The 27514-nt window shown below is 45.0% G+C and overlaps 1 protein-coding gene across 5 annotated transcripts; it reads left to right on the forward strand.

Annotated features, from left to right (window-relative positions):
• The first annotated feature begins 10 nt into the window (after positions 1 to 10).
• SIRT3 (sirtuin 3) lies at positions 11 to 26175 on the forward strand. 5 transcript variants are annotated; one of them, XM_020980168.2, is made up of 8 exons: positions 11 to 176; positions 1421 to 1583; positions 13459 to 13647; positions 13769 to 14001; positions 16250 to 16350; positions 17531 to 17692; positions 24493 to 24702; positions 25967 to 26175. In XM_020980168.2, the coding sequence occupies exons 1-8, from the start codon at positions 95 to 97 to the stop codon at positions 25976 to 25978; spliced, it is 1152 nt and encodes a 383-aa protein (XP_020835827.1). In that variant the 5' UTR covers positions 11 to 94; the 3' UTR covers positions 25979 to 26175. The 5 variants fall into 5 exon arrangements, with proteins under 5 accessions (XP_020835827.1, XP_078004431.1, XP_020835828.1 ...); XM_078148305.1 differs by lacking the exon at positions 25967 to 26175 and adding an exon at positions 25709 to 25935; XM_078148306.1 differs by lacking the exons at positions 11 to 176; positions 25967 to 26175 and adding exons at positions 13236 to 13374; positions 25709 to 25936 and having other exon boundaries at positions 1505 to 1583.
• Positions 26176 to 27514: the final 1339 nt, after the last annotated feature.

Genomic DNA, 27514 nt, shown 5'->3' on the forward strand with positions numbered 1-27514 from the left:
GCACGCGCACTCACTCACTTCCAGCGCCGGCGCCTCGCGGAGCAGGTCGGGAGTACCGCCGGCTTCCTCCCTCCTCCGCGGAGGACTCGGGGTCATGGGGCCGGGACGCACGGCCGCCTGGACCGCCCTGGGTGCGGCGCTGGGGCCCGAGCGAGGAAGGCCCGCGGCAGCGCGCGGTGAGCGTCCCGACGTGTGCGTGCGTGCGCGCGCGCTTCCGAGGGCCGGATCCCCGCGAGGGCGGAGGAGGGGCTCTAGTGACCTGTGTGTCCCGACCGCCGGCCCGGGGTGGGGGCGTGGCGGGACGGTGAGGTTGCCTGGCCCGGGGTCTTCGGCCCTCGGAGGGGCGGGTAGTGAGCTCCCTGTCCCTAGGACTCGCCTCGTGGGCTCCTTGCCCAGGAGGGACCCCCGCTTCACCCTCCCGGGGCGGCTTCCTGGAGACGCTCGGGCTTGGGTTAGTAAGCATTAATTAAGCCCCTGTTGCATACCTAGAAAGGCAAAAGACGGCCCCTGCCCTCGAGGAGCTGCCAGTCTACTGGGGGAGGGGGCCCAGGATGGGGCAGTGGACCATGCTGGCCCCCAAATAGCCAGGGCCCCAGGACTGCCGGGATGGCCTCAAGCAGAGTTCGTGGTCCGCGGGGATGGTGGACTTGGGTCCAAACTAGGCTTTGGGTTAGAATCCCCCGCAGTCCCCTCTGCCTTCGTCCGGACCTTTCAGGACAAAAAAGTAGGCAAGAGGGCGGCCAGGTTTCCAGCCCTGTCCTTGCCTGTGGTCACTTCAGCTCGAACAGCTGCTGAGATTTTTAAAAATGAATTTTTATCGAGATCTTTTGCCTTTGCATGGCCCAGATATCTCCCAGGTTCCCAGAGAACCTTTCCGTATAACAATTAATGTTTTTTAAAGATGGAGGAAGAAGAATCAGTGAAGTTAATACATTGAAAATGGTCTGAAAATACGTGCACTGCTCGAAACCTCGGCACTAATGGGCGTGGGTGTGGGGAGGAGGGGCTTCTCTCCTTCCGATTCCCTGGGCTTGTGTGGCAGTCCTTGTGGGTGGGGCGTTCCTGGCTCAGCCTCCCATCACGCCAGTCCTTCCATCACTGCCCACCCCTTTCACACCTTCTGACAGACAGGTGCCACAGTTTGGTTAGCCACTCCGTAATCGATGGGTATGTTACACCGAGTGCTTATCAACAGCCTCATGAGATAGAGGCCTACTCATGGAATCTCTGGGTCAAAGGGGTAAGAGGAGTTTTGCTCCCTTCATTTGTACAGTTCCAAGTGGCTTTCCAAAATGGTTGTATCAATCCAGAGCCTCACCAACAATGCAGTAATGTGCCAATCTTCTCACAACCCTCCCGCGGCTGAGTGGTCGATTGTAGACTGTTAACAGCTGGAATTTTCCTGTCCTTGCTTCCTTAGGGTGGAGGTATCTCTGCCTGTGCAGAAAGCCTTCTGTCTCTGGAGTTTGGGGGAGTCTCCGGGCTCTCCACAGATCCAGCAGCATCTCTCTGTGGGAGCAGGTGTTACCAGAGAAGATCCTGAGAGGGGAAGTTGTGAGTGTGTCCAGCTCTTGGCAACGAAAGTAGGTGGTCATTCCTAGAGGGACCCTGGGTCCCAGTGGGTGAGGGAACATCAGAGCTTTGAGGTTGGGAAATAGTGTCAGAGAGTAGGCTTTAAGGACAGATACAATCCTTGTGCATATTAGGAGCTTAATAAGGGCTTGTTGCTTCATTGAAGTTAGACATGACAAGAAGGAATTATAGGAGATGTCTGGATCTTGAGAGCTGCATGGAATCATAACATCTCAGAGTTGAAAGAGACTTTTTAGACCCTACCTGAAGCATGAATTCTCTCTGAAGTATATCCAGTGAGTGGTGGGCTTGGCAAGAGAGAAACAATCAACGTTACGGTATTAAACATCCCACATGATCATCCCAATAGATGCAGAAAAATCCTTTGACAAAGTACAACACTCATACTAAAAACCCTATAAAGTGTAGGCATAGGGAGGAATTAATAAAATGTGTCTATCTGTAACCAAAAGCGAGCATCATGTGTGATGGAGATACACTAGAAGCCTTCCCAGTAAATGCAAAAGTGAAGCAAGGATGCCTACTCTCCCCACTATTATTTGGTATAGTCCTAGACATCCTAGCAGTAGTAGTAAGATAAGATGAAGAAATTAAAGGCATAAAGAAATGTTAAAAAAAAAAAGACAAAATTATGCTCATTTGCTGATAACATTATAGTTTACTTAGAAAATCCTAGAGATCACCAAAGATACAAATTGAGGTATATTTGACAGAATTACAGCCTGCAAAACACATCCTCAAAAATCAGCAGTATTTCCTTGTAATAATAACACCCAAGAGGCAATAATAGGAAGCGAAATCTCATTTCAAATGACTATAAAATACAAAGACTACAGTTTTGTTAACAAAATGCTCCTTAAAGAAATAAAGAAAAACTTAAATAGAGGAATAGTCAGTGTTCAGGGCCATGCCAACATAATAAAAATAATACTAGCAAAGTTAATTTATTTTTCAATGCTCTCATGGCCTGTGCTCTCATTTTTAAAAAAAAATTATTTTTATTAATTTATTTTTAGTTTTCAACAATCACTTCTATAAGCTTTTGAGTTTTAAATTTTTCTCTCCCTCCCACCTTCTCCTCCTCCCTCCCCAAAACGGTGTGCAATCTGATATAGGCTCTACATATCCATTCCTATTAAACATATTTTCATATTAGTCATATTGTAAGGAAGAATTAGAACCAATAGGAGAAACTACAAGAAAGAGGAAACAAAACACAATAGAAGAAAAAAAAGAGCAAATAGTATGCTTCGATCTTCATTCAAACTCTGTCGTTCTTTCTCTAGATGTGGATAGCATTTTCCATCATAAGACTTTTGGAGATGTCTTAGATCCTTGCGTTGCTAAGAAAGGCTAAGTCTATCAAAGTCAGGTATCATACAATGTGGCTGTAACTGTACAATGTTGTCCTGATTCTGTTCACTTCACTCAGCATCAGACCATACAAGTCTTTCCAGGTTTTTCTGAAGTTTGCCTGCTCATCATTTCTTATAGTACAATAGTATTCCATTACATTCATATACCACAGTTTGTTCAGCCATTTCCCAATTGATGGGCATCCCTTCAATTTCCAATTCTTTGCCATCACAGAAAGAGCTGCTATAAATATTTTTGTACATGTGGGTCCTTTTCCCACTAACAAAGTAATTTACCCGTATAATGCTATGCCAATCAAATTACCAAGGGGATACTTTACAGAACTTGAAATAATAACAAAATTCTTTTGGAAAAATAAACTACCTAGATTATCAGGGGAAATAGTGAAAAGACATAGGTACAAAGGGAGTGATAGCCCTTCTTCCTGACTTCAAACTATATTAAAAAGTAGCAGTCATTAAAACCATGTGATACTGGCTAAAAAAAAAAATTGAACAGACCAGATGAGAATTAAAAAACAATGGAACTCAATAACCCAGTGTTAGAAAAAGCAGGAAACATAAAATTCTCGGTCCAGAACTGCCTGTTGGGAGAACAGAACTATGTCTGGCCATTCAGATTTTGCCTCAAGGTCTAGTAATCCAATCCGATCAGCATTTATTAAGTGCCTGCTATATACCAGGCACTCTGTTACCATGATTGATACATAAGCTGCCTCTAGCCTCCCTCTGGCCATGCTGCTTCAGCATGGCTGGGATCATCTTCGGCCTTTCTCTGCTGCATGGGTGTTCTGACATGGACTGTCCTCCTCCTCCCTCTGAGCTTCCTATTCTCCTTTGTGTGCTGTGAGAGAGAAGTTTCCTCAGTGAGCCTCATTTTTTTTTAGCCTTTTTTTCTTTTAATTCTTTTAATTTAACATTTAATTTATTATTTATTTTCAGTATTCTTTTTAAATTTTGAGTTCCAAATTCTCTCCCTTCCTCCCACCCTCTCCCCTATCCACTGAGAAGGCAAGCAAATGATATCGATTATATATATGAAATAGTGTAAAACATATTTCCGTCTTAGCCATATTGCAAAAAAGTGTAATAAAGTGAGAAAATTATACTTCAGTCTGCACTCGAGAGTTCCTCATTTCTCTCTCTGGAGGTGGGCAGCATTTTTTCATCATGAGACCTTTGGAATTGTCTTGGATTATTGTATTGATCGAGGTAGCCAGGTCTTTCACAGTTGATCACCATTACAACATTGCTGTTACTGTGCACAATGATCTCCTGGTTCTTCTCACTTCACTTTGCATCAGTAGGTCTCACCACGTTTTCCTGAAACTACCCCCTCCCTGTCATTTCTTAAGCACAATGGTATTCCCTCACAATCCTGTGTCATAACTTGTTCAACCGTTCCCTAGCTGATGGGCGTCCTCTCAATTTCCAATTCTTTGCCACCACAAAAAGAGCTACTATAAAAGTTTTTGTACAAAAAAGTCCCTTTCCTTTTCCTTTGATCTCTTTGGGATACAGACCTAGAAGTGGTATTGCTGAGTCAAAGGGTATGCACAGTTTTATAGCCCTTTGGGCACGGTTCCAAATTGCTCTCCAGAGTGACTGAATCAGTTCACAACTCCAGTAGTGCATTAGTGTTTCAGCCTTCCCATGTCTTCTCCATCATTTATCATTTTCTTGTTTTGTCATGTTAGCCAATCTGGTAGGTGTGAGGTGGTACCTCAGAGTTGTTTTAATTTGCATTTCTCTAATCAATAGTGATTAGAGCATTTTTTTGTATGACCATAGATAGCATTAATTTCTTCATCTGAAAACTGCCTGTTCATGTCCTTTGACCATTCATCAGTTGGGGAATGACTCATTCTTATAAACTTGACTCAACTCTGTACTTGGTATATATTTGAGAAATGAGGCCTTTATCAGAGAAGCTTGCTGTAAAAATTTTTGGTATTCTTTGTGGAACCATTTAGCATAGTGTAGTTTTGTTGAGTATCCGTTTTAATTAAGTCTGTTTTCGCTTTTGCTTTGTCTGAGATCACAATTGCTACTCTTGTCTTTTTTACTTCAGCTGAAGCGTATTAGGTTCTACTCCAGCCCTTTATTTTAACTCTGTGTATCTGGTTCAGACGTCTCTTGTAAACAACATATTGTTGGATTCTGGCTTTTAATCCATTCGGCTCTCCACTTTTGTTTTTACGGGTGACTTCATCCCATTCACATTGATAGTTATGGTTCTAAACTGTGTACTTGCCTCCATCCTATTTTCTTCTGCTTATCCTTCTCTCTTTTTATCCTGTCCCTTCTCAGAAGTCTATTTTGCATCTAACCACTGCCTCCTTTAGTCTACTCTCCCTTTTGTCATTTTTCCCCTCCTCCTTTCTCTTCTTCCCTTCCTCTCCTATTTCCCTATAATCCTATTGGATAAGTGATAATTTCTATACACAGCTGAGTGTGTATGTATGTTATTTCTTCTTTGAGCCAATTCTGATGAAAGTGAGGTTTAAGCATTGCCTGTCACCCCTACCCCCCCATCCTCCTTTCCAGTGTAAAACCTTTTCCTTCCATACTACTTTTATGTGAGAAAATTTTCCCCATTCTCTTTCCCTTTCCCTTTTTCCTAGTGCACCCCTATTTCTCCCCCCTTCATTATTTTGCAGATCATTCTAACATTGACTCACACCCTGCCCTCTGTCTACATAAACTCCTTTTAACTTCCTTAATAATGGTAAAGTTCTTAGGAGTTACATGTATCATCTTCTCATACAGGAATATAAACAGTTTAACTTTACTGAGCCCCTTATGATTACTCTTTCATGTTTACCTTTTTATGTTTCTCTTAAGTCTTCTGTCTGGATGTCAAATTTGGTATTCAGCTCTGGTCTTTTCATCAGGAATGCTTGGAAGTCCTCTCTATTTCATTAAATGTTTATTTTTTTTACCTTGGAGGATTATACTCTGTTTTGCTGGATAGGTGATTCTCAGTTGTAATCCCAGTTTGTTTGTCCTCCAGAATATCATAGTCCAAGCCCTCTGCTCTTTTAATGTGGAAGCCACTAAATCTTGTGTGTTTCTGACTGTGGCCTCACAATATTTGAATTGTTTCTTTCTAGCTGTTTGCAATTTTTTCTCCTTTGACTTGAAAACTCTGTAATTTGGCTATAATATTCCTGGGAGTTTTCATTTTGGAATCTCTTTCAGGAGGTGATCAGTAGATTCTTTCAATTTCTATTTTCCCCTCTGGATCTAAGATATCAGGGCAGTTTTTCTGTTTAGCTTCTTGAAATATAATGTCCAGGTTCTTTTTTTGAACATGGTTTCAGGGGGTCCAATAAGTCTTATGTCTTCTCCATCTGTTTTCTAGGTCAGTTGTTTTTCTAGTGACATAGTTCACATTTTCTTCTATTTTCTCATTCTTTTAACTTTGTTTTATTGTTTCTTGATGTCTCATGGAGTTATTGGCTTCCACTTGCCCAATTCTAATTTTTAAGGAATTATTTTCTCCAGTGAGATTTTGTATCTCTTTTTCCATTTGGCCTATTCTGCTCTTAAAGAGTTTCCTTTCTTCAGTGAATTTTTGTCCCTTTTTTAGGCCAATTCTGTTTTTTAAGGTGTTATTTTCTTCAGCATTTTTTTGTGCCTCTTTTGTCAAGATGTTAGTTCTCATTTCATAAGTTTCTTGCATCCCTCTCATTTCTTTCCCCAGTTTCCCCCCTACCATTCTTATCTCTTTCTTTAACTCTTCCAGGAATTCTTGTTGGGCTTGGGTCCAATTAGCATTTTTCTTTGAGTTGTAGCTGTTTTCACATTGTTATCTTCTGCATTTATGTCTTGGTTTTTCCTGCTACTGTAGTAGCTTTTTATGGTCAAGGGTTTTTTTTTTTTGCTTGCTTGCTTGCTCATTTTTCCAGCCTATTTCTTGACTTTGAATTTTATGTTAAAAGTTGGGCTGTGCTCACCGGGGGGTTGCACTGTTCCAAGCTTCAGGTTATTTTTGTGCTGCTGTTTTCAGAGCTCCTTTTTTTTTTTTTTTGAGGTGGGGGTGGAGTTCTGTAAGTTTTTGGTTCTTCCAAGGTGCTATGATCTAAGGAGAAGTGTGGTCAGTCCTCTCATGATCTGTACCCTGGTCCTTACCCAGGAAGGGCCCCTACTCCTCAGCAGACACAGGTGCTAGCACTTCTCTTGGCCCTGGAACCGTGACCAGGGCCTCTTCTGCCTTGTGACTGACCCATCGTGCTCCTTTCCGTCTTTAAACTGCAACCCAGAACTGTGTATCAGCGCCAGCTGTACCCAGTGCCAGCAATGGATCCCTTGTTATCTCTTTCTGCTGTTGGTGCTGGCATTGTGTGCCATGCTCTGGACTGGCCTCCACTCCAGTGTTTTATTAGGCTGGAAAAAATGTCTCACCTTGACCTTTTGTTGGCTCTGCCACTTCAAATTTGATTTGAGACATTATTCTGAAGTTATTTGGAGGGGAATGTTGGGAGACTTCAGCTGAGTGTCTGCTCCTAATCTGCCATCTTGGCTTCTTCCCCCTCAGCATCAATTTTCCTAATAACTAAACTTTGCAGAGCAAGTTGGTGCATCATCCATTGAGCTTTACACTGACCCTCTGAGGGAAGGTCTTGAGTTGGAGCGAGTGGCTTAGGGTCCTCAGGGTTATCAGAGGGAGCCGAGCCCTAGAAGAAAATGGCCTTGTCATATCTGTTATATGGAATTTTACTAAGTCAGCCTTGGCTTTCCATTTACACTCTAGAAAATGGCACATACTATACAATCCGGCTTCTACAGGCAGGTCAGCAATTGCTGAGGAATTTTCAGAGCACCTGAATAAAACCCAGTTCTAACAGTGTTACTAAATTACTTTCTTCACTTTGGGAGCCTCTCACCTCATACTTATTGACCACACTCAGGAGGACCTCGGGAACATCGGTATCTGGTACTCTTCTTCAGGAGTGGCCCCCAGCTCTCTGTATAAGCACACAATTCCCAAGCATTTATTAAGCACCCACTAACACGTGCCAACCACAGAAGGTACTGTTGCCTTGCCTTCCTTGATTTTCTATTCTTCAGGGGAGAAACAGTGTGTGCTTCTATGAACAAAATATGAACAAGCTTCCCTAACAGTTGAGGGACCAGAGGAAGCATCAGAATTAGGGTTCTTGAATGAGTCTTGAGGTAATAAAAGAATACAGTCAAGGCATGAAGGCTCAAACAGCATGTGCTTCTGCAAGCCTAGAGACAGGACAGTGCTGCATGTGAGGAAGAGTAAGAAACCATTCAACACAGGTGATACAAAATGAAAAAAAAGGCAAAAATAGCCCCACCCTCTAATGGAGGAAACAACATGAAAATAACTTTGCAAGAAACACATTTGGAATGCAAAGATTCACATAGAGTTAAGATGAGAGGCTGAATCAAAATCTATGTCGCTTTTGTTGAATTTTGAAAAGCTGGGGTAGCAATCGTATTTTTAATAAGGTTACAGTCAATGTAGGCATGATTTAAAAAAAGAGTTGGAATTGGAATTAGGGCTGTTACATTATGCTAAAAGATACATAGCTAATGAAAAAGTATCGATGATAGATATATAGGTGTGTATATATATGTATATCATATGTATATGATATATTCTCTTTTACCAAAGAGCAAAGCAACTAAATAAAGGAAAAATTAATTGAATTGAACAGGAGAAGTCTAATTTAGTTATAAATAGTAAAATTTAAGTACTGGGGGACTAATGTGAACCTTTTAGACCTAGACAAATATAACCAAAAGATAAACAAGAAAGAAGTTAAAAACTTGGGGTGGCTAGGTGGTGCAGTGGATAGAGCTCTGGCCTTGGAGTCAGAAGGACCTGAGTCCAAATCTGGCCTCAGACACTTGGCACTTACTAGCTGTGTGACCCTGGGCAAGTCACTTAACCCTGATTGCCTCACTAAAAAGCAAAAAAAACCCCAAAAGTTAAAAACTTGAACAGAATTTTAGAAAAGTTAGAGATGCTGAATCTGGTGATTACCGTGTGGGAATAGATAGGAATTTATATAACTCTCAGCTGTATCTGACATCTTTACAAAAATTAACCATGTATTGGGGCAAATAAAAACAACTCAAAAAAATGGCTAAGTAGAAATACTAAATATTTTTTTGATCACAGTACAATAAAAAAATTCAATAAAGATCTCCTAAAGGAAGAAAAAAATAATTGGAGACTAACATAATTTGAAAAAATTATATCAACAAATTATGGAAAATTTTCATCCAAGAAAATTGCAATGATGAAATAAGAGCACTTAGGGGATATAGCTAGTGCAACTCTGAGGGGAAGATTTAGATCTCTAAATACTTTCGTTAGCAACAGAGACAAAGAGCAAATCAATTGAGCATGTAGTAATTTAAAAAAAATGAACAAATAAAATATCCCCATATAAGAAACAAAACAGAAATTATGAAAATTAAAAAAGTATAATAAAATTGAAAGCAAAAGCAAAAACAATTGATAAAACTATCAGCTGTGTTTTTTTTTAAAGCACCTAATAAAATAAACAGCTAGTGTGATTTTTAAAAAGAGAAGGAAACCAAATTGTTCATACCAGAAATGAAAAATAATACTAACTGAATGTTTAATTATATTAATAAAAGAAGAGATAGACTTTAGATAGCTCAGTATCAGAAAACAAATTGAACATGCATATATGAACTCCTAATGATAAAGAACCAGGACCAGATGGATCTTACAGGTGAATTCTATCAAACATTCAAAGAACAATTAAATCAATACTACAAAACTGTAATAATAAGAAAAGAAGGCATCCTCCCAATATCTTTTTTCTTTAATTTATTTTCAATTCATGGAACAAAACAAGCATTTCTGTAACAGTAGAATGAAAAAGATGATTACCCATGGAACTGCAAATCTACCATGTGCAGCTTGCATTCCTTCCAAATATACAACAGTTATATAAATTTCTCTTTTTTCCTTTTTTTTTCTCACTCCCCCCCTCCAGTAATGGCTATTGTTAGACACAAATAGGTGTATATATGTGTAAAATTATTCTATATATACTTGTATTTATCAGTTCTTTCTCTGATACAAATATGGTCTTAATACCTAAACTGAGGAGAGACAAAGCAAAGAAAATACCAGACCACTATCCCTAATGAACATTGATGCAAAAATTTTAAGCAAAATATTAGCAAGTAGGCTATGACAACATGGAAGATTATACACCATGACCAGGTTGGATTTATGCAGTGTCAGTTCATCATGAGGGAGAGTATAAATATAATAAACTATTAATAACAGTAAATTTATATGTTTATATCAATAGATGCTGAAAAGACATGACAAAATTTTAACCCTATTTCTATAAAAAACTAGAAATCAGAAATAAATGGACTTTTCCTTAACATAATAATATTTATCCAGATCAAAGAAGCAAGTATGTGTAATGGAGAAAAATTAAAGGCCTTTCCAATAAGATCAGGGATAAAGCAAGGATGCCCATTATTATTACCATTTAACATTTAGTAAACAGTACTAGAAATGTTACTTGACTCTAACCTTATTATCAGTAAGACAAGAAAAAAAAATGGAAGAAATAAACATTGGTAGAGAGGAAAAATTATAGCTTTTTTTGGAAACTATGATAGTATTCTCAGAGAACCCTAGAGAGTCAGATAAGAACTAATTGACATATGGGTGCCCATCAATTGAGGAATGACTAAAAAAGTTACAGAATGTGATTTGATGGAATACTATTTATGCTATAAGAAATGATGAAGGGGATAGTTTTGAAGAAGTCTGGGAAAACCATTATGAACTGATGCAAAGTAAAGTCAGGGGATCCAGGAGAACAATTTATACAATACCAATAATATTGTAAAGACAAATAGCTTTGAAAGATTCAGTAACTATCATCAATCCAATGGTCAACCACAAGAACTCTTATTTTTATACACACGTACACACATTATTTTTCCCCAATTACATGTTAAAATAATTTTTAACATTTCCTTTTTAAAAAATTTTGAGTTCTAAATTCTATCCCTACTTTCCTCTCCCTGGAGGCCTCCCCCCCTTCTCTCCGAGACAGTAATCAATCAGATATAAGAACTCTTGAAGAAACATACGCCCACTGCCAGAAAGAAAGGTAATGGACTTGGTGTAGATTGAGACATGTTTTTCTTTTGAACATGGCCAACATGGGAAATTGTTATGCTTAACCATGGAACTTAATGTTTATAATGAAGTTTGTTTATCTTGCTTTCTCAGTGGGGGAATGGAGGAAGGGATGAAGGGCCCGAAAGAAAAGTGGACCTGAAAATAAAATTGAATAAAGATTCTGTATAGATGGAAAAAAAAATTATTGAAACAATAACTTCAGCAAAAGTTCTAGGTATAAAATAAATCCACATAAATCCTCGTTGTTTCTGTATAGAAATAACCAAACCCAGCAAGAAGAGTTACAAAGAGACATTCCATTCAAAATGGCTCAAAAGCATAAAATATTTGGGAGTGTATCTATTGAGATTCAACCAGGAGCTATATGAATCCAACTAAAAAACATTTTGTGGAAATAGAGACAAACCTAAATTTTTGGAGGGACATTAATTGCTTATAGGTAGGTTGAGCAAATGTTACAAAAATGGAAATACTATCTAAATTAATTTACTTATTCAGTGCTGTATCAGACTCCCGAAAGAATATCTTGTAGTGCTAAAAAGACAATGACAGACATCAAGAATCTCAGGCAATAATAGAAAAAAATGGGAAAGAAGGGAGTCTATCCATACCAGTTCTCAAATTGTACTACAAAGCAGTAATCACTAAAATGACTTGGTATTGGTTAAAAAAATTAAAAAAAAATCCTGAGGTCAATCAGCACAAAACATACAGAAGATAACGAAGAGCAGCTTAGTGTTTGATGAATGAACCCAAAGCCCCAGGTTACTGGTGGAAAGACTCGCTGTTTGACCAGACCTCTGCAGCTCATTGGATAGCAGTCTGGCAGAAGTTAAGGTGAAACCCACAGCTCAGACTGTACGCTAAGAGAAGCACCAGCTGGATGTGTGACTTCAATGTGAAAGGTCACATGGCCATGTTATGAACAGAGTAGAGGAGCAAGGAGGAAATTACTTTTCAGATCTGTGGATATCACTAACCAAGTGAGAGAGAAGATCACATGAGATAAAATGGGCCCTTGATTATATATAGTTTAAAAGTTTTTGCCTGAGCAAATCTAATGTTGTAAAAATCAGAAGGGAAACAGATAAATGAGGGGAAAATATCTTTGTAGCAACTTTGTCTCATAAAACTGATTCAAATTTGGTAAAGCTGAGGACCATTCCTTAGTAGATGAATGGTCAAAGGATATGAACTGGCAGTTTTCAAAGGAAGAAATCTAAGCGATCAACAACCATATGAAAAAAGAATTAAAGAAATGCAAAGTAAAGCAGCAAAGGTGACAAATGAGGGAAATGACCAAAGGAGGAGGGGCTGCAGGAAGCCAGGTATCCTAATGCACTGTTGACAGAGTTATGCACTGGCCCAGCCATCCTGGAAAGCAGTTGGAAAGGATGGCGGAGAAGTTACCAAAATATGGATGCATACCTTTTGTCCCAGCTCTGATACCCCAGAGAAATTGGAGGAAAGGGCCTGTGTGTACAAAAGCATAGCAACTCTTTTCACAGCCATCCAAAATTGGAAACTGAGCCGATGTCCTCCCACTGGGGAATCGCTAAACAGATTGTGGTACGTGAATGTAATAAATTCTGAGAAATGATGAAAAATACGGCTTCAGAGGAAACTAGGAAAACCTCTGTGAGTTGATGTAAAGTAAAATGAGCAGGGCTAGGAGAATGATTTATTTAATGATGACAACATTATAGAGAAAAACAAATTTGAAAGATTTTAGAATTGATTAACATAAAGATAAATCGTGAGTCCAAAAAAAAACCGTTGAAATAATTCACTCATCTCCTAACAGAGAGGTGTTGAACACAAAATGCATAAAGATACATCCATTTTCAGATACGGCCAATGTGGGAATTTCTTTTCCTGGACTGTGCAGCTGTGTGTTGAGGGCTTTCTATTCCTTTTAAAATTTCCTTTATTAAGTGCCTACCATGGCACTATGCTAACCAGGGCGCATGCAAAAAGAGGCAAAAGCCAGTCTCTGCCTTCATGGGGAGGCATCTGTAGAATTCCCTTCTAATATGAAACATGGAGATGACTGCATTGAGTACCTGGACTGTCCCATCCAGGAAGTGGGGAGCCTTCTGTCCCTTGCATCTGCTTACCCCTCCACGAGCCCTGGTCTGGAGAGGACCTACAGTCATCCCACACCATCTGCGTGACTGTCCCAAGGGAGGTCATGGAGCCACAAACCATGAAAAAATTCAGGCAAGATTATTGGAGATGGAGTTGGTGGTGGAGAGGGGAGATGGGAGTGTGTGGGATGAGCCCTTATTGTCCTGTTGCCCCCAGCTTCCTGGGTCAGAAGCGTGACTGCCTCTTTGCGGGGGTCTTCAGTGGCTGCGGAGCAGGAGGTGACCATGGAGGAGAGAAGCTCTCCTTGCAGGACATAGCAGAACTGATTCGGACCAAAGCCTGCCAGAGAGTGGTGGTCATGGTGGGTGCCGGGATCAGCACCCCCAGCGGGATCCCAGACTTCAGGTGAGGAATGCCCTCGCTCTCCTTTTTCTCTGCCTCCTTCCTTCCCTGGCTCTCACCCTGGGCCCTCTGCCTCTAGGTCAGGCTCTTGCTGTGGGAGGCTGAGGCTCTTTTTCCTCCTCAGGTCTCCAGGGAGTGGTCTCTATAGCAACCTGGAGCAGTATGACCTCCCCTATCCTGAAGCCATATTTGAACTGGACTACTTCTTCCACAATCCCAAGCCCTTCTTCACTTTGGCCAAGGAGCTCTATCCTGGGAACTACAGGCCCAACCTGGCCCACTACTTCCTCCGCCTGCTTCATGACAAGGGGCTGCTTCTGCGGCTCTACACTCAGAACATTGATGGACTCGAGAGAGGTGAGTGCGGCTCTTCCCCTGATGCTCCCCAGGCAGCTGCCTCTTGGCTTAGTGTGATCTCTATAGATGGGCCCTCCCACACGTCCCTCCCCTGGCTTTCTTCTCTTGTGTGCCCAGGGCAGACATGACCAGGGGCAGTGAATGGTTAATGAGATCAGGCAGAGGGAAAAACTCCAGGGCCCAGTTCCCTCTCCTTTCTCATGGAAAGATTCAAGAATGCTGGGAAACAGAGAAACCTCCCCAAACAGCTGTTGGTACTCTGGCCAGCCCACGGGTGAAATCATCAGTGAAGATGGCCTCTGGGCCTCCAGATCCTGTGTGGAGTCCCCCAGACACCCAGTTCTTCAGTCTGCTCAGCTCCCCTGACACACACACAGGAGTGGCCCCTTGTCCTTCCATTTTTAGCTCTTCTCTACTTCTCCTGCGGCTGTCAGCTACCTTTCCTTTCTCCCTCTCTCCCTTGCTCCATCAGCCTTTGTCCCAGAGTTACCCCCACCACTGACCCCTGCTCCTTCCAGGGCACGGCCATGAACCAGTGCTGCACATTAAGTTATCTAAGCGCACTGGGGCCCTTCCTTGACATGGCCAAACTCCTTTTGTTGTCCCCTGCTCAGCTTCCGGGTCCTGTTCTCCTCAAACCCCCTGTGCTGCCTCCTATCCTCAGCCAAGGCCCTGGCCTCACACCTTGGCCAAGAAAACAGGCCATTTGCCTTGAGTATCTTCTTTCAGTTCTATTTCCTTACCATCACCCCATCCTCTCTCTTTTGCTGTTGTCTTTGAGGAGGGAGGGGGCCCTTTGTGCTTTAGGCCAGCTCCTCCCCCTGTGCCCTTGAGTGCACCCCTTTCTATTTCCTTTAGGGTGAAGCCCACTAAGCTTCAGCCTCTCTTTATCCCCTGATCCTCCCCTCTCCTCTCTCCCTTTACTGTGCCTTCTTTCTCCTGCGTCTTTTCTCCCTTTCACAGACTCCTGATCGCTTCTCCTCCCCTCACAGTCTGGCTCCTTCTGATCCATCACTGGACTGACACCACCCTGTAGGGTCACCAGTGAGCCCAGTGCCTCTTCTCACGTGCCAACCACCCTGCCCCCCCATTGCCTCCTCCTCCTGGTTCTGTCTCTTCCCTTGGCTTTCTTGTGCTGCATTCTTATGGTTCTCCTGCCTCTCACCCCTCTTCTCCATTTGCTTTGCTGGTTTGTCCTCCTCTTGACCGCTGGCTAGGGGAGCCTCTCCAAGCTGGTCTGTCTTCTCCACCTCCCGCCACACTTTCTCCCTTGGTGATCTGAGCAGCACATTCCGAAATCCATGGATGTGTCTCCTTCTTCACCACTTGCCTTCTGGACTCTCTGCTTGGATGTTCTAGAGGCATCGCAGGCTCCACACATCCTGAGCAGATAGCATTGGGTCCTGCCCCCTACCACTCTGCTCCACCTGGTGAGTAGGGATTTTTTTGGTACTTGTGTCCTTCATACCTAGCATAGAGCTTTGCACACAGTAGGAGCTTAATGAATGTTGGTGGACAGGTTGGTGGATGGTACCACCATCCTTCCAGTCACCTAGGTTTGCCACTTCCAAGCTGGCCTTACCTCTACCCTCTTCCTCAGCTCCCATACCTAGTCAGCTGCTGAGTATTATCCTTTCTTTGGCCACAACAGCTTAGAGTTAGAGGTCATGCAGCCAGCCCTCTTCTGGGGCCCCAGCTGCCTGGTGGCCTTGCTCTTCCTTGGTCTATCCTTGATATAGCTGACGTAGTATTTCCCCAAATCTCTTAAAAATCCCAACTCGTTCTGTATTTGCACAAGGTCAAGGTCTGTCTTGTCACTGTTCTGCCATGTTGTTTCCATGGTGCCTGGTGCCCAAACTTGCCATTTTGTCCCTGTCCCTGCTTTGCTCAGCCTGGCATCCATGCTTAGAATGTCCTCCCTCTTCTTTTAGAACCTCAGGTGCCTGCTTTGTTCAGGTTATGGGGAATGGCACTGAGTGGGTAATGGATTCCATCCGCCTTTTGTCCCTGTGTCTCATGAACCATATGGAGCTTTGGCAGTCACTTCTTTTTATGCCCTCTGTGGTTGCCCACATCAGTGTCTTACTGTCTTGCACAGTAAGCCCTCCGGGCATGGCAGAACGTCTGGCATAAGGAGGGGCGCGTGGTCCTTCCTGGCCAACAGCTCCAGGTTCAGAGGTGGCAGTGGTGACTCTGGGCTTATGTGTGGATGGACTCGCCTCACCTCCTCTTTGCATTTGGATTGCAGCAGCTGGCATCCCTGCTACAAAACTGGTGGAAGCCCATGGCACCTTTGCTTCTGCCACCTGCACTGTCTGCTGGCAATCATTTCCAGGGGAAGAATTTCAGGTGAGTGACTGTAGTGCCTTGAAGGTATGGGCTAAAGGAAGAGGGGTGTAGGAGATGGAATCGGGTACCCAGCTACTCCTATAGAGAGGAGTGTCATGCTCCAGGGATAGCCTTTGGCCCATCAGACTAGGAAAATGGGAAGCCATGAAGGCATATCTATGATGGGCTTTTACAGGCGGGGCTGAGTGGGGCCCTCTGGCCAAGAAGTGAAGCCACATAATGGAGTCTTGTGCTAGCCACCATGTAATCAGACTGGCCAAGATGACAGACAGAGTGGTGGGAATGGGATTGTCTTCCCAGGAGAGCATGTCAACATGAATTAGGAAAGCAGTGAGAAGGTATGAAATACATAATGTACAGGAAGCATCATCCTCTTTACCCACCAGGTTCCAAACCTGTACTCATTTCAAGTCAGTCAGCCCATCATGTTATTCCTTCCTTCAGTGTGTCTCTGGTCTCCATGGCTTAATAATAGACTCTACCTTACAGGCTTGTTGCAAGGATAAAATGAGATAATAAAATACTGTGTCTGTAAAGCGCTTTGTGAATCTTAAAGGGCTGCATAAATCATTATTATCATTGCTCCTTCCCTTCCTCCCCAGGCCAACCCCTGGCCTCCAGCTGTCCAGGATGGAGACTTTGTGCTAGAGTCACACCAATAACCTGCCTGAGGGACCAGCCTCTAAGATTCTTGCCCTCTCTGTCAGCTGGTGGTTTTGACTTTATTAAAAGGAAAACCTTCCTAACAATTAGATCACCCGAAGTAGAATGGCCTACCTGGGGAAGGAGGGGAGGGGATTTCAAGCCGTCTGGTGGGGATGGTTCCTTCCAATTCTGAGTTTCTGTGGTCAGGTGTGGGGTGTGGGGGAGGAGGACCAGGAAGAGAGTGGGGAAGGTGGAAAGAATCCCATGAGGCTTTGAGGTCAGGAAGAACTTCTAGCAGAGCAGTTACCAAGAACAATGGAGGGTCCTCTAGATTAGCGATCCTTAAGCAATGTCAGATTGGCCACCTTTTGGTCTCATGGCAGGCTTTGGACCTTCTAGAGATGGGGACTTTTCATTCAAGTGCAGGTTGAAATGGCATTTGAGAACTTGAGGCTGTCTCCGACACAAGATTGAGGATAAGCCCTTCCTGGAAAGCTGGCCATGCTGACTACTCTCTTGCGGAGTTTTCTTTCAGGTGGATGTGATGGCAGACAGGGTCCCCCGCTGTCCCATCTGCACAGGGATCATCAAACCTGACGTCGTCTTCTTTGGGGAGCAGCTCCCACAAAGGTTCTTCCTGCACGTGGCTGACTTCCCCATGGCAGATCTGCTTATCATCATTGGGACCTCTCTGGAGGTCTGGAGACCCTAGGGGTAATGGGATTCAGTAGAGGGCTACAGGACAAGGATGGGGGAGGGGAAAGGGCCAGTGGGCACCTTGCATTCATGGGGTATCAAATACCAGGGACTGCATTTGGCACGAGGAACCCGGAGGCAGAAAGCTTGTCCTAGAGTAGGCTAGATCACAGGTTAGAATGGGCTCAAGGGAAAGAAGGGATGAGAGATTGGGGAGAGGAGGATTGCTACCATAGTGGCACTTGGAGGCGTTCAGTGCCTCCCTCACTGAAGGCCAGACCTGCCTCACTGGCCAGTTTGAGCTGGTTAGGTGATTAGGAGAATATGGTTGGGAGTGTGAACTACATCTGCTGTGCCGATGAAACGTGGCCTATGTGGCATCACCAGTGAGTAGATTCTGAGTGGGCTGGGCATCCCTGGCCAAAGGGTGTTGATCTGGACGAATGTCTCTGTCGTTCACCCTGTGTCAGACAGCATTTCAGTATGATTCAGATGCAAAAAGGGCAGATACCTTGGTGACCCTCCCGCCTGTCAGTCCCTTCTCAGTCTCCTTTGCTGAGGACTTGTACTCAGAATACAAGAGAGGAAAGCAGCAAATCCTGAGGGTTCCACACTCTGTCCTGGGCCCTGTTCTTTCTGCCCTCTGAGAGATCTCGTTAGCCCTCATGGGTTCAGTGATCACCTCTGTACAGATGATGCCGAGATCTGTAGAGCTCTGCTGAGCTCCAGTCCCGTCTGTCACCTTAGCTATTTTGAATGTGATGCATCCAAAATGGCACTCCCCAACTTTGTCCCCACAGGGAAGGGCACAGGCTCCTCACACCCCTTCAGCCCCCATATATCCCTACTGTTACTGGGGTTCAGTGGAGCCATCAGCCATGGGAGTTCGATAACTCAGCTAATGGGGAGGTCAGGATGTCTATTCTGAAGTCTCCAAGTAGGAGGTCAAGGCTTGATGCCTGCCCCACAAATTATCCCATATTTAGTTTGTATTTACTTATGTACATATTAATTCCCCCAGTAATATGTAAGGCCCTTGAGAGGAGAGATTGTGCCATTCTTTGTATCCTCAGGGCATAGTCCAGAGCCTGGCACTGGCATGGAGTGAGCCAGGGGAGACATGAGAAAGGCTGCAGCCAGTGGATAGAGGTGAAATGAATGCAACTTAGCAACTGATTGGGTATTTGGGTAAAGAAGGGGGAATGAGTTAGAGGAGTCTGGGAGATGGGGAGGACAGTGGGACCCAGGACAGAAATAAGTTTGGAGGAAGAATGAAATGGGTCCCAAGGTAAATCCAGAAGGCATGGATGGATGGAGAGAGCTCCAACCATATCCCTTCCAACACCTAAACTCTTTATCCATTTCTGCTGGCTCATGGGGTCTTGACTTGGCTCCCATGTTATCCCTTCTCCTTCCCCCTACCACCCTACGCTGTGCATCTCTCCCCAAGTGTTCTGGCTCCTAGGTGTCTTCTTGGGGAATAATCCTGCCTTGCTTCTCTTTCTGTCTTACTCATGTTGAAAAGGTAGGTTTTTCCCCCAATACATTTTTATTTATTTCATTAAATATTTCCCAATTACATCTACAAAATTTCTGATATTCATTTTTTAAAATTCTGAGTTCTAAATTTTCTCCCTCCCTATACCCCCTCCCTTCCTTGAGAAGGCAAGCAGTTTGATATCAATTATAGGTATGCAAAACATATTTCCATGTTAGCCATGTTGTAAAAGAAACATAGACCAAAAACACCCCAGAAAAATAAAGGAAAAAAAAAGTCTGCTTCAGTTTGCATTCAGAGTTCCTCAGTTCTCTCTCTGGAGGTGGATAGCATTTTCCATCACGAATCCTTTGGAATTGTCTTGGATCATCGTCTTGATCAAAAAAGGGTAGAAGTTTTCATATTCTGACCTTGACAAGAATCCACAGACAGTGGATTGTTGATCCAACCGTTAATCTCTGCTACATGTTCTGAGTTTTTCTAAAAGTAGATAATGAACTCAGCATGTTTCCTGAACAAAGCTGTTCTGCTTTTCTCTCTCTCAGAACTCTTCCTCACTAGTTCATTCATCAATATTCATGTTGGTCTGTAGTTGTCTTTCTCTACTTTGGTTTCTTCCTGATTTATTCTCCTTCCAGAAAGAGTGTGGATAGACTCTCCATTGTGAGAAAGGGAGCAATGTGTAATGTCTGGAAAGGGGGGTTGAGGTCAGGTGATGACCATAGTTGTTTCAGAGCAGGAATTTATGTAATATTGGAATTAATTGTTCTTTGAATGTTTGCTCCAATTCATTTTTTAAAAAGAGGTTTTTTTTGGGGGGGAATATCTTTTTGTAAGGCTGAGGGTTGATTGATCCAATAATAACCTCTTCCTACTTAGCCCTGATGCATCTATCAGATGAGCGTACAGCTTGCTTAGATCAACCAGTCAGAGGTGTGAGACAGATGTGTATAAGTACTTTCCTAGACCTGTTTAAATTGGTTTAAACCACAGGTCTGGTGTGGTTCTTGGTTTCCTGGAGCCCAGGGGCTCCAGCTTTGTCCTTGCCACCCCTCTCCCTTATTAGCCCTGTGGCTGACCCCACCTCTTCCTTCATCTGAAGGACCTGAAGCCTCTGTGGGGTTTGTATAAAATCAGAATTGGAGATTGAAGGCTCTGTCAGGAGAGAGAAAGGAGTCAGAATCCCAAGGACAGACCTGGAAAAAGAAGGGCCAACAGATGGAAAGAGAAAGAAAGGTAGGACTGATCTTGGGCAGGGAAGAGAGAGGTGGAAGGAGGCCATTGGCCCCTCTAGGCTTCTCGGAGCACAAGATCCAGGCTCAAGGCAGTAGCTGTCCTGCCTACCCAGGGACTGAGGGGGGTCCCAAGAAATGGCTGGCTCTTTCCACCTAATATTTCCAGTATCCTGAATTCTGAATTTGCCTCAGCCACTAAAAAGGCCATGGGTTAGCTGGAGATAGAGAGAAATTCAAATTAAGGCCAAGAGCCAAACCTCTGTCTTATTGTTAGGAATTGTTCTTACTGGGGGCTGTGGATGATTGTGATTTTATTCCTAACCTTTCATTTAATAGAATTCCCTAAGGCAGCTGAAGAGGGAACCACCTGGGTCCGAGTGACCATTATATTTTCCCCAAGGCACAAATGAGCCAATTATTGTAACTGGGTGACTCTTTGCCTTTGAAGAGAGTGAAATAGGAAGGAAAGGTAGATGAAAACTATTGCTGGTTGCCTGCAGCCACCAAAATGACACTTTTGGACCCCAACCTTTGCAAAGGAGTAGGAGGCAGGGAGGCATCATCTCATATCTCGTCTTTGGGGCCAAGCTGGGTCTTTATGATTTTGTATCATGCAGGTTATTTTCTTCTTTTTAAAATTTTCTGATTTTCTTTTCTTTTAAAAAAATTTTTAACATTCATTTTTAAAAATGTTGAGTTCCAAATTATCTCCCTCCCTACCACCTTTCCCCCACCTTGAAAAGGCAAGCAATATAATATCAATTAAACATGGGAAGTCATGCAAAACATATTTCCATATTAGCCACGTTTGGGGGGAAAAGCAAGAAAAGTAAAGAGCGCTCAGAGTCCATCGGTTCTTTCTTTGGAGGTGGGCAGCATTTTTCATCATGGGTCCTTTGGATTTGTCTTGGATCATTGTCTTGATCAGAGTAGTGAAGTCTTTCATAGTCATTCTTATGATGTTGCTGTTACTGTGCATGCCCTCCTGGTTCTGCTCACTTCTCTTTGCATCAGTTCATGTCAGTCTTTCCAGGTTCCTGCTCGTCATTTCTTACAGCACAGTGGTTTTTCAGCACAGTTGGAGACCAAAACTTAGCATGCGGGCTTGATCGTTTTGTGCTATTGGTTCTTTCCTTGTACATTGTTACAGTCATTGTGTATATTATTCTTACTTTGAAAGCTATTTTGTCCTGAATTCTCTCCTTTTCTCCCCTCCCCATATTTGGGCATTTATTTTTGGCTTGTTTGATTTTTTTTCCCCCTGAGATTGGGGCTGCTTAAATTCTGTGTCTCTAATTTTTCTAACAAGGACATTTTCTATTTCTGTAAATATTCCTTTCATTTCATTTAAGCTATTGGTTTTGTTGACATATAATGGGGCAAAATTGTTTCCAAGAATTTCCTTTATTTCCTCTTCCTTTGTTATGAATATAATTTTGCATACCATTGATCTGTTCTTTTTCTTTTGTTGGTGAAAGTGCTTAGAGATCATTTTTTCCCTGTGGGTGCAATCTACAATTTTTGGACACCTTGTCTCCTTGTTGTCACTTTCTCTGATGGAATTATTGGTTGTTCTCTTGTTCTGTGATTCTCTAAACAACTGAGTCTTTATTTGCATGTGAATCCTTTCTCCAAATACCCTTTGTTGATGATAGTATTTATTGTGTCGGTCAAGAATGCGTGTGTCACTTGTGCTTTTCATAGTTTGTTTGTGTTTATGCTTTAGTCTGTGGTCAGTTTTTTTGAAGGTCCCATGCGTGTATCCCTGAGAATGGGGTATATATGAGGTAGGACCTCAGAATCAGGGTGAGACCCACCCACCTCCACAGAGAAAAGGGAGGGAGTCTTCTGAGTGCTGTTGGAGGAGTGTCTGTGTCTACATGTGCAGTTCAGCATGGATTAAGTGTCAGCTGTGTGCCAGGCAAAGGGGCACAAGCAGTCGCTGCTCTCAGGGATCTCCCAGTTTACTGGGGGAGGCAACCTGCAAACAAAATAAACAAAGCAAATTTATATGGGCAGGATACAAAGGAAGGGAAGGCCCTGCCCTGCAGAGGGTGGAGGAGGGTTTCGAGTAGAAGTGGGATTTTAGCTGGGACTTAGAGGAAGCCAAGGATAACATTCCAGGCCTGGGGGGATGGCCAGAGAGAATGCCTGGAGCTGAGAGATGGACTGCTAGGAGGCCAGGTGAATTCTTAGAAGGATGGCCAAGCATATGAAGAGTAAGTGATGCTGTGGAGACACTGGGTGGCTGGGCTGCTCTGGATAGACTGTGGAAACTTGGACAGAAAAGGGTATGGGTGGAGAAAGTGGGCGATGTACAGTTCGAGATGTCCAGGGCAGTTTGGGAGTCATCTGCATAAAGGTTACAAGCCTATGAAAGCTGATGAGCAAGAGAGAGAGGAGAAGGCCCTGGGCAGGACCCCCCCCCCCCCCAGGTAGGGAGCAGGACCTGGGGGGAGGATCCAGCTAAGGAGAAAGAGGAGGAGCAGGAGAGAGGCCAGTTGTGTGGGAGGGGGGTCTGTTCCAGGAGAAGGAGGTGGCGGGCCAGTTTTGGCAGTTCCTTGGTCTCTTTGGAAGGGGCAGTTTGAAGCCCAGCGGTGAGATACTAGATGTAGACAAGCTTTCCTAGGGCTGAGGAAGGAAGTACATGGGGTGGTGGAGGCCAGGGAGGGATTTTGTTGGCATGTCACCTGCATTTCCCAACACTTCCCCCTCTCCCCCTCCAAAACAGGGGTCATTTAGGACAAGGAAGTTCAGAAAATAGTTTAACAAATATAGAACTGACCTAGTGAGAGCTTTTCAAAGTTGGGGAAACCTAGGTGTTTTTGCTGCCATTGGTGAAAGAGCCAGGAGACCCTGAGATATTGAAAAGGGGTGGAGGTGGGATTGAGTCCAGGAAGAAGGGTTGACCCTGGGGAGGAGAGTGGGAGGCCCCTGGACAAGTCAAGGGGTTCGAGGTAAAAGGAAGGGAAGGAGCCTGTGGTGAATGTCCTTGGTCAAGTGAGAGGGTGAGGAAGAAGAGGTTTGGACCAGCCTGGGAGGGGGGACTAGTTTGGGAGGAGCCTTTCCCATTCTCTCACCACCTCCCTAGTTCAAGTGTTGGCCTTTTCATTGGGCTTACTACTTCCTTTCAGTCAGTCAGTCAACCAGCATTTATGAAACACCTGCAGTGTGCCAGGCACTGTCTGGGGATACAGAGAATGGCAAACCCAGGCCCTGTTCTCAGGGAGCTCACATTCCAAGAGGGGAACCATGCATCAGGTAGAGGGAAGGCTTGAGTATCGGGCTGGTGGGCATGGTCTAGGAAAGGTGATCTTCGAGGCTGTAGGGAGCCATGGGGGTTGTTAGGAAGAACCCTTCGGTGGCTGATGGAGAGAGTCTGGGGGCAGGCTACCCTCTCCCCACCCCCTTTCAGCGGGATTTCCCCAGAGCCGAGGGCTGATTGTCACTCCCTTCCAAACCCTCTTTTCCCCTCACATTCCCCCGCCCCTTCCTCCTGCCCCCCATTTCCTGGGTCAAGCCAGCAGAGTCCAGCCAAACAGAGTCCTCCCATGAAGGCAGACACTGGTTTTGTCTCTTTTTTCTTTGTTTTTGTCTCGCCCACAATTCAGTTAAACCAGCATTTATTAAATGAGAGGAAATGAAGAATGGCCTTTTCAGTCAGGGAGTTCACAGGCTTACGGAATAAGTGTGTAAGGAATGCATTTGTCCATTGGAGGCGACTCATTGGAAGGAACAGGAGTTGTTTGTCCTAGAGAAGAGTAGTATTGGGGGAAACAGACCCTGCCTTCCTTCCCCTCCCCCGCCCCCCCTCATATTTCAGCCCATTCAAGAAGAAACTTCCCAAGAGCTGTTGAAAAAGGGGTGGGCACCCCATTCTTGGAGGTGTGCAAGGAGAGGTCAGATCTCTGGTTAGAGACTCTCAGGGACATGGTTGGTTGAGATGCCTCAGTCGCTTTCTAGCTCTGTGATGCTGGATGGGGGAAGCGTTTCTGTATAGCAGCTCCCAGGGCTTTGGGGGCCTCTGAGAGATGGCCCAGTGATGTGGGTCTGTTGCCGCTGTTTTAGGTGGAACCTTTTGCTAGCCTGTCCCAAGCATCCAGAAGGTCTGTCCCTCGAGTGCTGATCAATCGAGAGCTGGTGGGACCGTTTGCCTGGCAGCCTCGTCACAATGATGTGGCCCAACTGGGAGACGTCATCAGTGGGGTGGAGATGCTGGTGAAGGCCCTGGGCTGGACCAAGGAAATCGAAGACCTCGTCCAAAGAGAGACCAACAAGGTAGGGGAGGCCTGTAGAATGGGTACATGTGGGCGCCCTCTCCTAGGGATGGTTGGAGGTGAAATAACAAATGATTGTTAAAAATAAAGATAAGAGCTAACATGTATATAGCACCTAGTGTGTGCTGAACAGTTTACAGTTACTGTAAACATCCCTGAGGAGGTGCTGTTATGATCCCCATCTTACAGATGAGGAAACTGAGGCAGACAGCACTGAAGTGACTTCAGCTGCATTTGAACTTGGGACTCCCTGACTGCAGACCCTTCTAGTGCCCTTTAGCTGCCCCTAATACATGTTTTTATCTTCTCACTCACACTCTGGCCTCTGAGGGGTATTAGGCTGACCCCCTGTATTTGAGTCTGGCCTGATGCTGCTGGCTGTGGCTGTCACTGTGGAGGACAGTAGGCCAGCTGCCCTCGACTTCCTTGGGGATGCAGATGGGAAATGGAAAATCACCTCTGCCCTTGAGGAGGTGGGGAGGGGAGCGATGTTGAAACCGAAGAGAGTGTACAGGAGGAAGTGCCCCACATTGCCTGGGGATAGGGACGCCTTCCTGGGCACTCAGGCTTGGAGGCACCGGGCCACAGTAGGGGCGGAGAACCTGGTGCCAGCCACAGCAGTGAAGCCATGAGAGTCAGGCTGGGAGGAGTGACCTGGGCACACTCGTGCTTTCAGCAGCACAGACTTTGGTGGCTGCACAGCTCTAAGTGAGGCAGGAAAAGGGGGGACATGTGAGAGCCACCTCTGCTTGCTGCCTTCTCCCCCTTGTTCCCTGCCTCCTTCCCCCTTTCTCTCTCACCCCCTCCTCCCCCCTTTCTTCTTTGTCCTCTCTCTCTTCCCTTTTTCTCCCTCCCTCTCCCCCCCCTTCTTTTTCCTTTCTCCAACTCTGCCCTGTCTTTCTCTTCGGTCTGTCTCCTTTATCCCCTCTTCCTCCCCCACTCCCCCGAGTGAATATAATAACTTCTTCCCCATTTGAACTTAAAAGCAGTTTCTGTGTTCCCCATAGACTCTCCAAACACCAAATGTCTCTCACATACAGAGGTGAGTCTGGTGGCAGACACAAGATCATTCATGAGACGAGTGCACAGTCCGAGGGTGACTGTGGTCAGGCTGCCTAGCTGGGGAATGGGCCTTGGATACTTTCAGTATCACCCCTCTCTTCAAGGGGCACAGCAGGTGCCAGGCAGTAGGCAGTGGGTGGGGAGTGGAGGGAGGGCTGGAGCCCAGGCCTCATTCCTTTCTCAACTTTCATTTTCTCTCACAGGATGCCCTCTGAGAGGCAGTGGAGATGTAACAGGACCCAGGGCAGGGGTTCCTCGAGCCCAGGGGCTCCAGCTTCGTCCTTACCACCCCTCTATCTTTTCAGCCCTGTGGCCCACCCTACCTCTTCTTTCATCTGAGCCATGAATTCAAGATCTCTTGTGGAAACTTGGTCTCTCAATAGTCAATAAACATTTATTAAGCACCTACAAAGTGCAAGGCACTGTGCTCAGCTCTGGGGATACAAATTCGAACTGATAGCCCCTGCCCTTAGGGAGCTTACAATCTAACAGGAAGACTGCACACAAAAGAAAGCTGAAAAGGGGGTGCGTGGGGGAAATACCAAGTGTGGGGACCTGTGGAAAAGGCAAAGGAATCCCTAAGGAGTACAGCCAGGCTGGAAATGAGGCGATGTTTGGGGAGATGTCAGGCTTGTTCCCCTCCTTAAGTGGGGGAGTTTGTGCCAATCAGAGTGGCCAAGGGCACCAGTGATGCCCCATGATGAGTTTACTGGAGGCATCTTCCTCATGAAGCTGGGATCCAGGGGCTGACTGGGGGTGCTGAGGAGGATGTGATTGATCAGGTTAAGCTAGTGCGGTAAAACGAGGTTGGGGGAGGGAAGAACGGGCCAGAGCAGCAGCAGTCCCTGGGGTTCTCCCAAAGGGACCCTCCTGGGGCAGCTGGAGTTCCCTTTGGTGCTGTTCTGCCTCCCTCGTCTTCCTGCCTCACTCACTGCAGGGAGCAACACCGAACAGAAGCCAATGAGTGGAAGCCGTGATCCAGTAAATATGGAGGGACAACATGGAACACCAACATGAATGTTTCTTCATTTCTGGCTCCACGTGTTCGGAGTCCTCTGTGATTGATGTGTTCGACTTGGTCTGTGACCTGTGTACCCTGCCTCCCGAATGTGAGCTCTAAGGGGTTTGCACAGTTCCAAAGCTCCACCAAGAGACTTTTGGGACACCCCCATTCATCAGAATCTGTGGCTAGAGATGGTCACGAATCCATGGGTGCTGGTTAGAACACCCAGTAAAGTAAATGGAAGAGCAGGGGGCCCAGGACAGAGCCTGAGGGACAGCCAGGGTTAGAGGGTGATGGTTGGAGGAGGGTCCAGCAAAGGGTTATTCTGGTCAGATAAGGGGACTTCGGAATTCTTGAGTGTGGAAGTGGCACATTTATGGGTGGATGGCACAATGAAGAAGAGGACCATCCCTGGGCATGGCCGAGTTGGGGGGAGGAGCCGGTCATGGAATGTAGATAGGGGAATCCCCTGCTTTGCGGATGGCAGTTGGGAGGAGAGAGTGTGTAACAGGCGCTGAAGTTACAGAGGCAAGAAGGAGTGTCCTAGATCTCAGTAGTGACAGTGGGGTGCTAGTGTGTGTTGGGGGGAGGGGCGGCGCCCCGGCTTACTACAAGTCCCTCTTGCTATACGAAGAAGTCTTCCCCAACCCTTCCAGGACCTTCCTGCCCTCACTTATCTTAATTATCGATTGCCCCTGTGTTTAGCTTTTGCATGTCGTCTCCCCTAGAGATTGGAAGCTCCCTGAGG

The sequence above is a fragment of the Phascolarctos cinereus genome, unplaced genomic scaffold, assembly GCF_003287225.1.
Source record: "Phascolarctos cinereus isolate Bilbo 61053 unplaced genomic scaffold, phaCin_HiC Scaffold_9;HRSCAF=440, whole genome shotgun sequence".
Lineage (NCBI taxonomy): Eukaryota > Metazoa > Chordata > Mammalia > Diprotodontia > Phascolarctidae > Phascolarctos > Phascolarctos cinereus.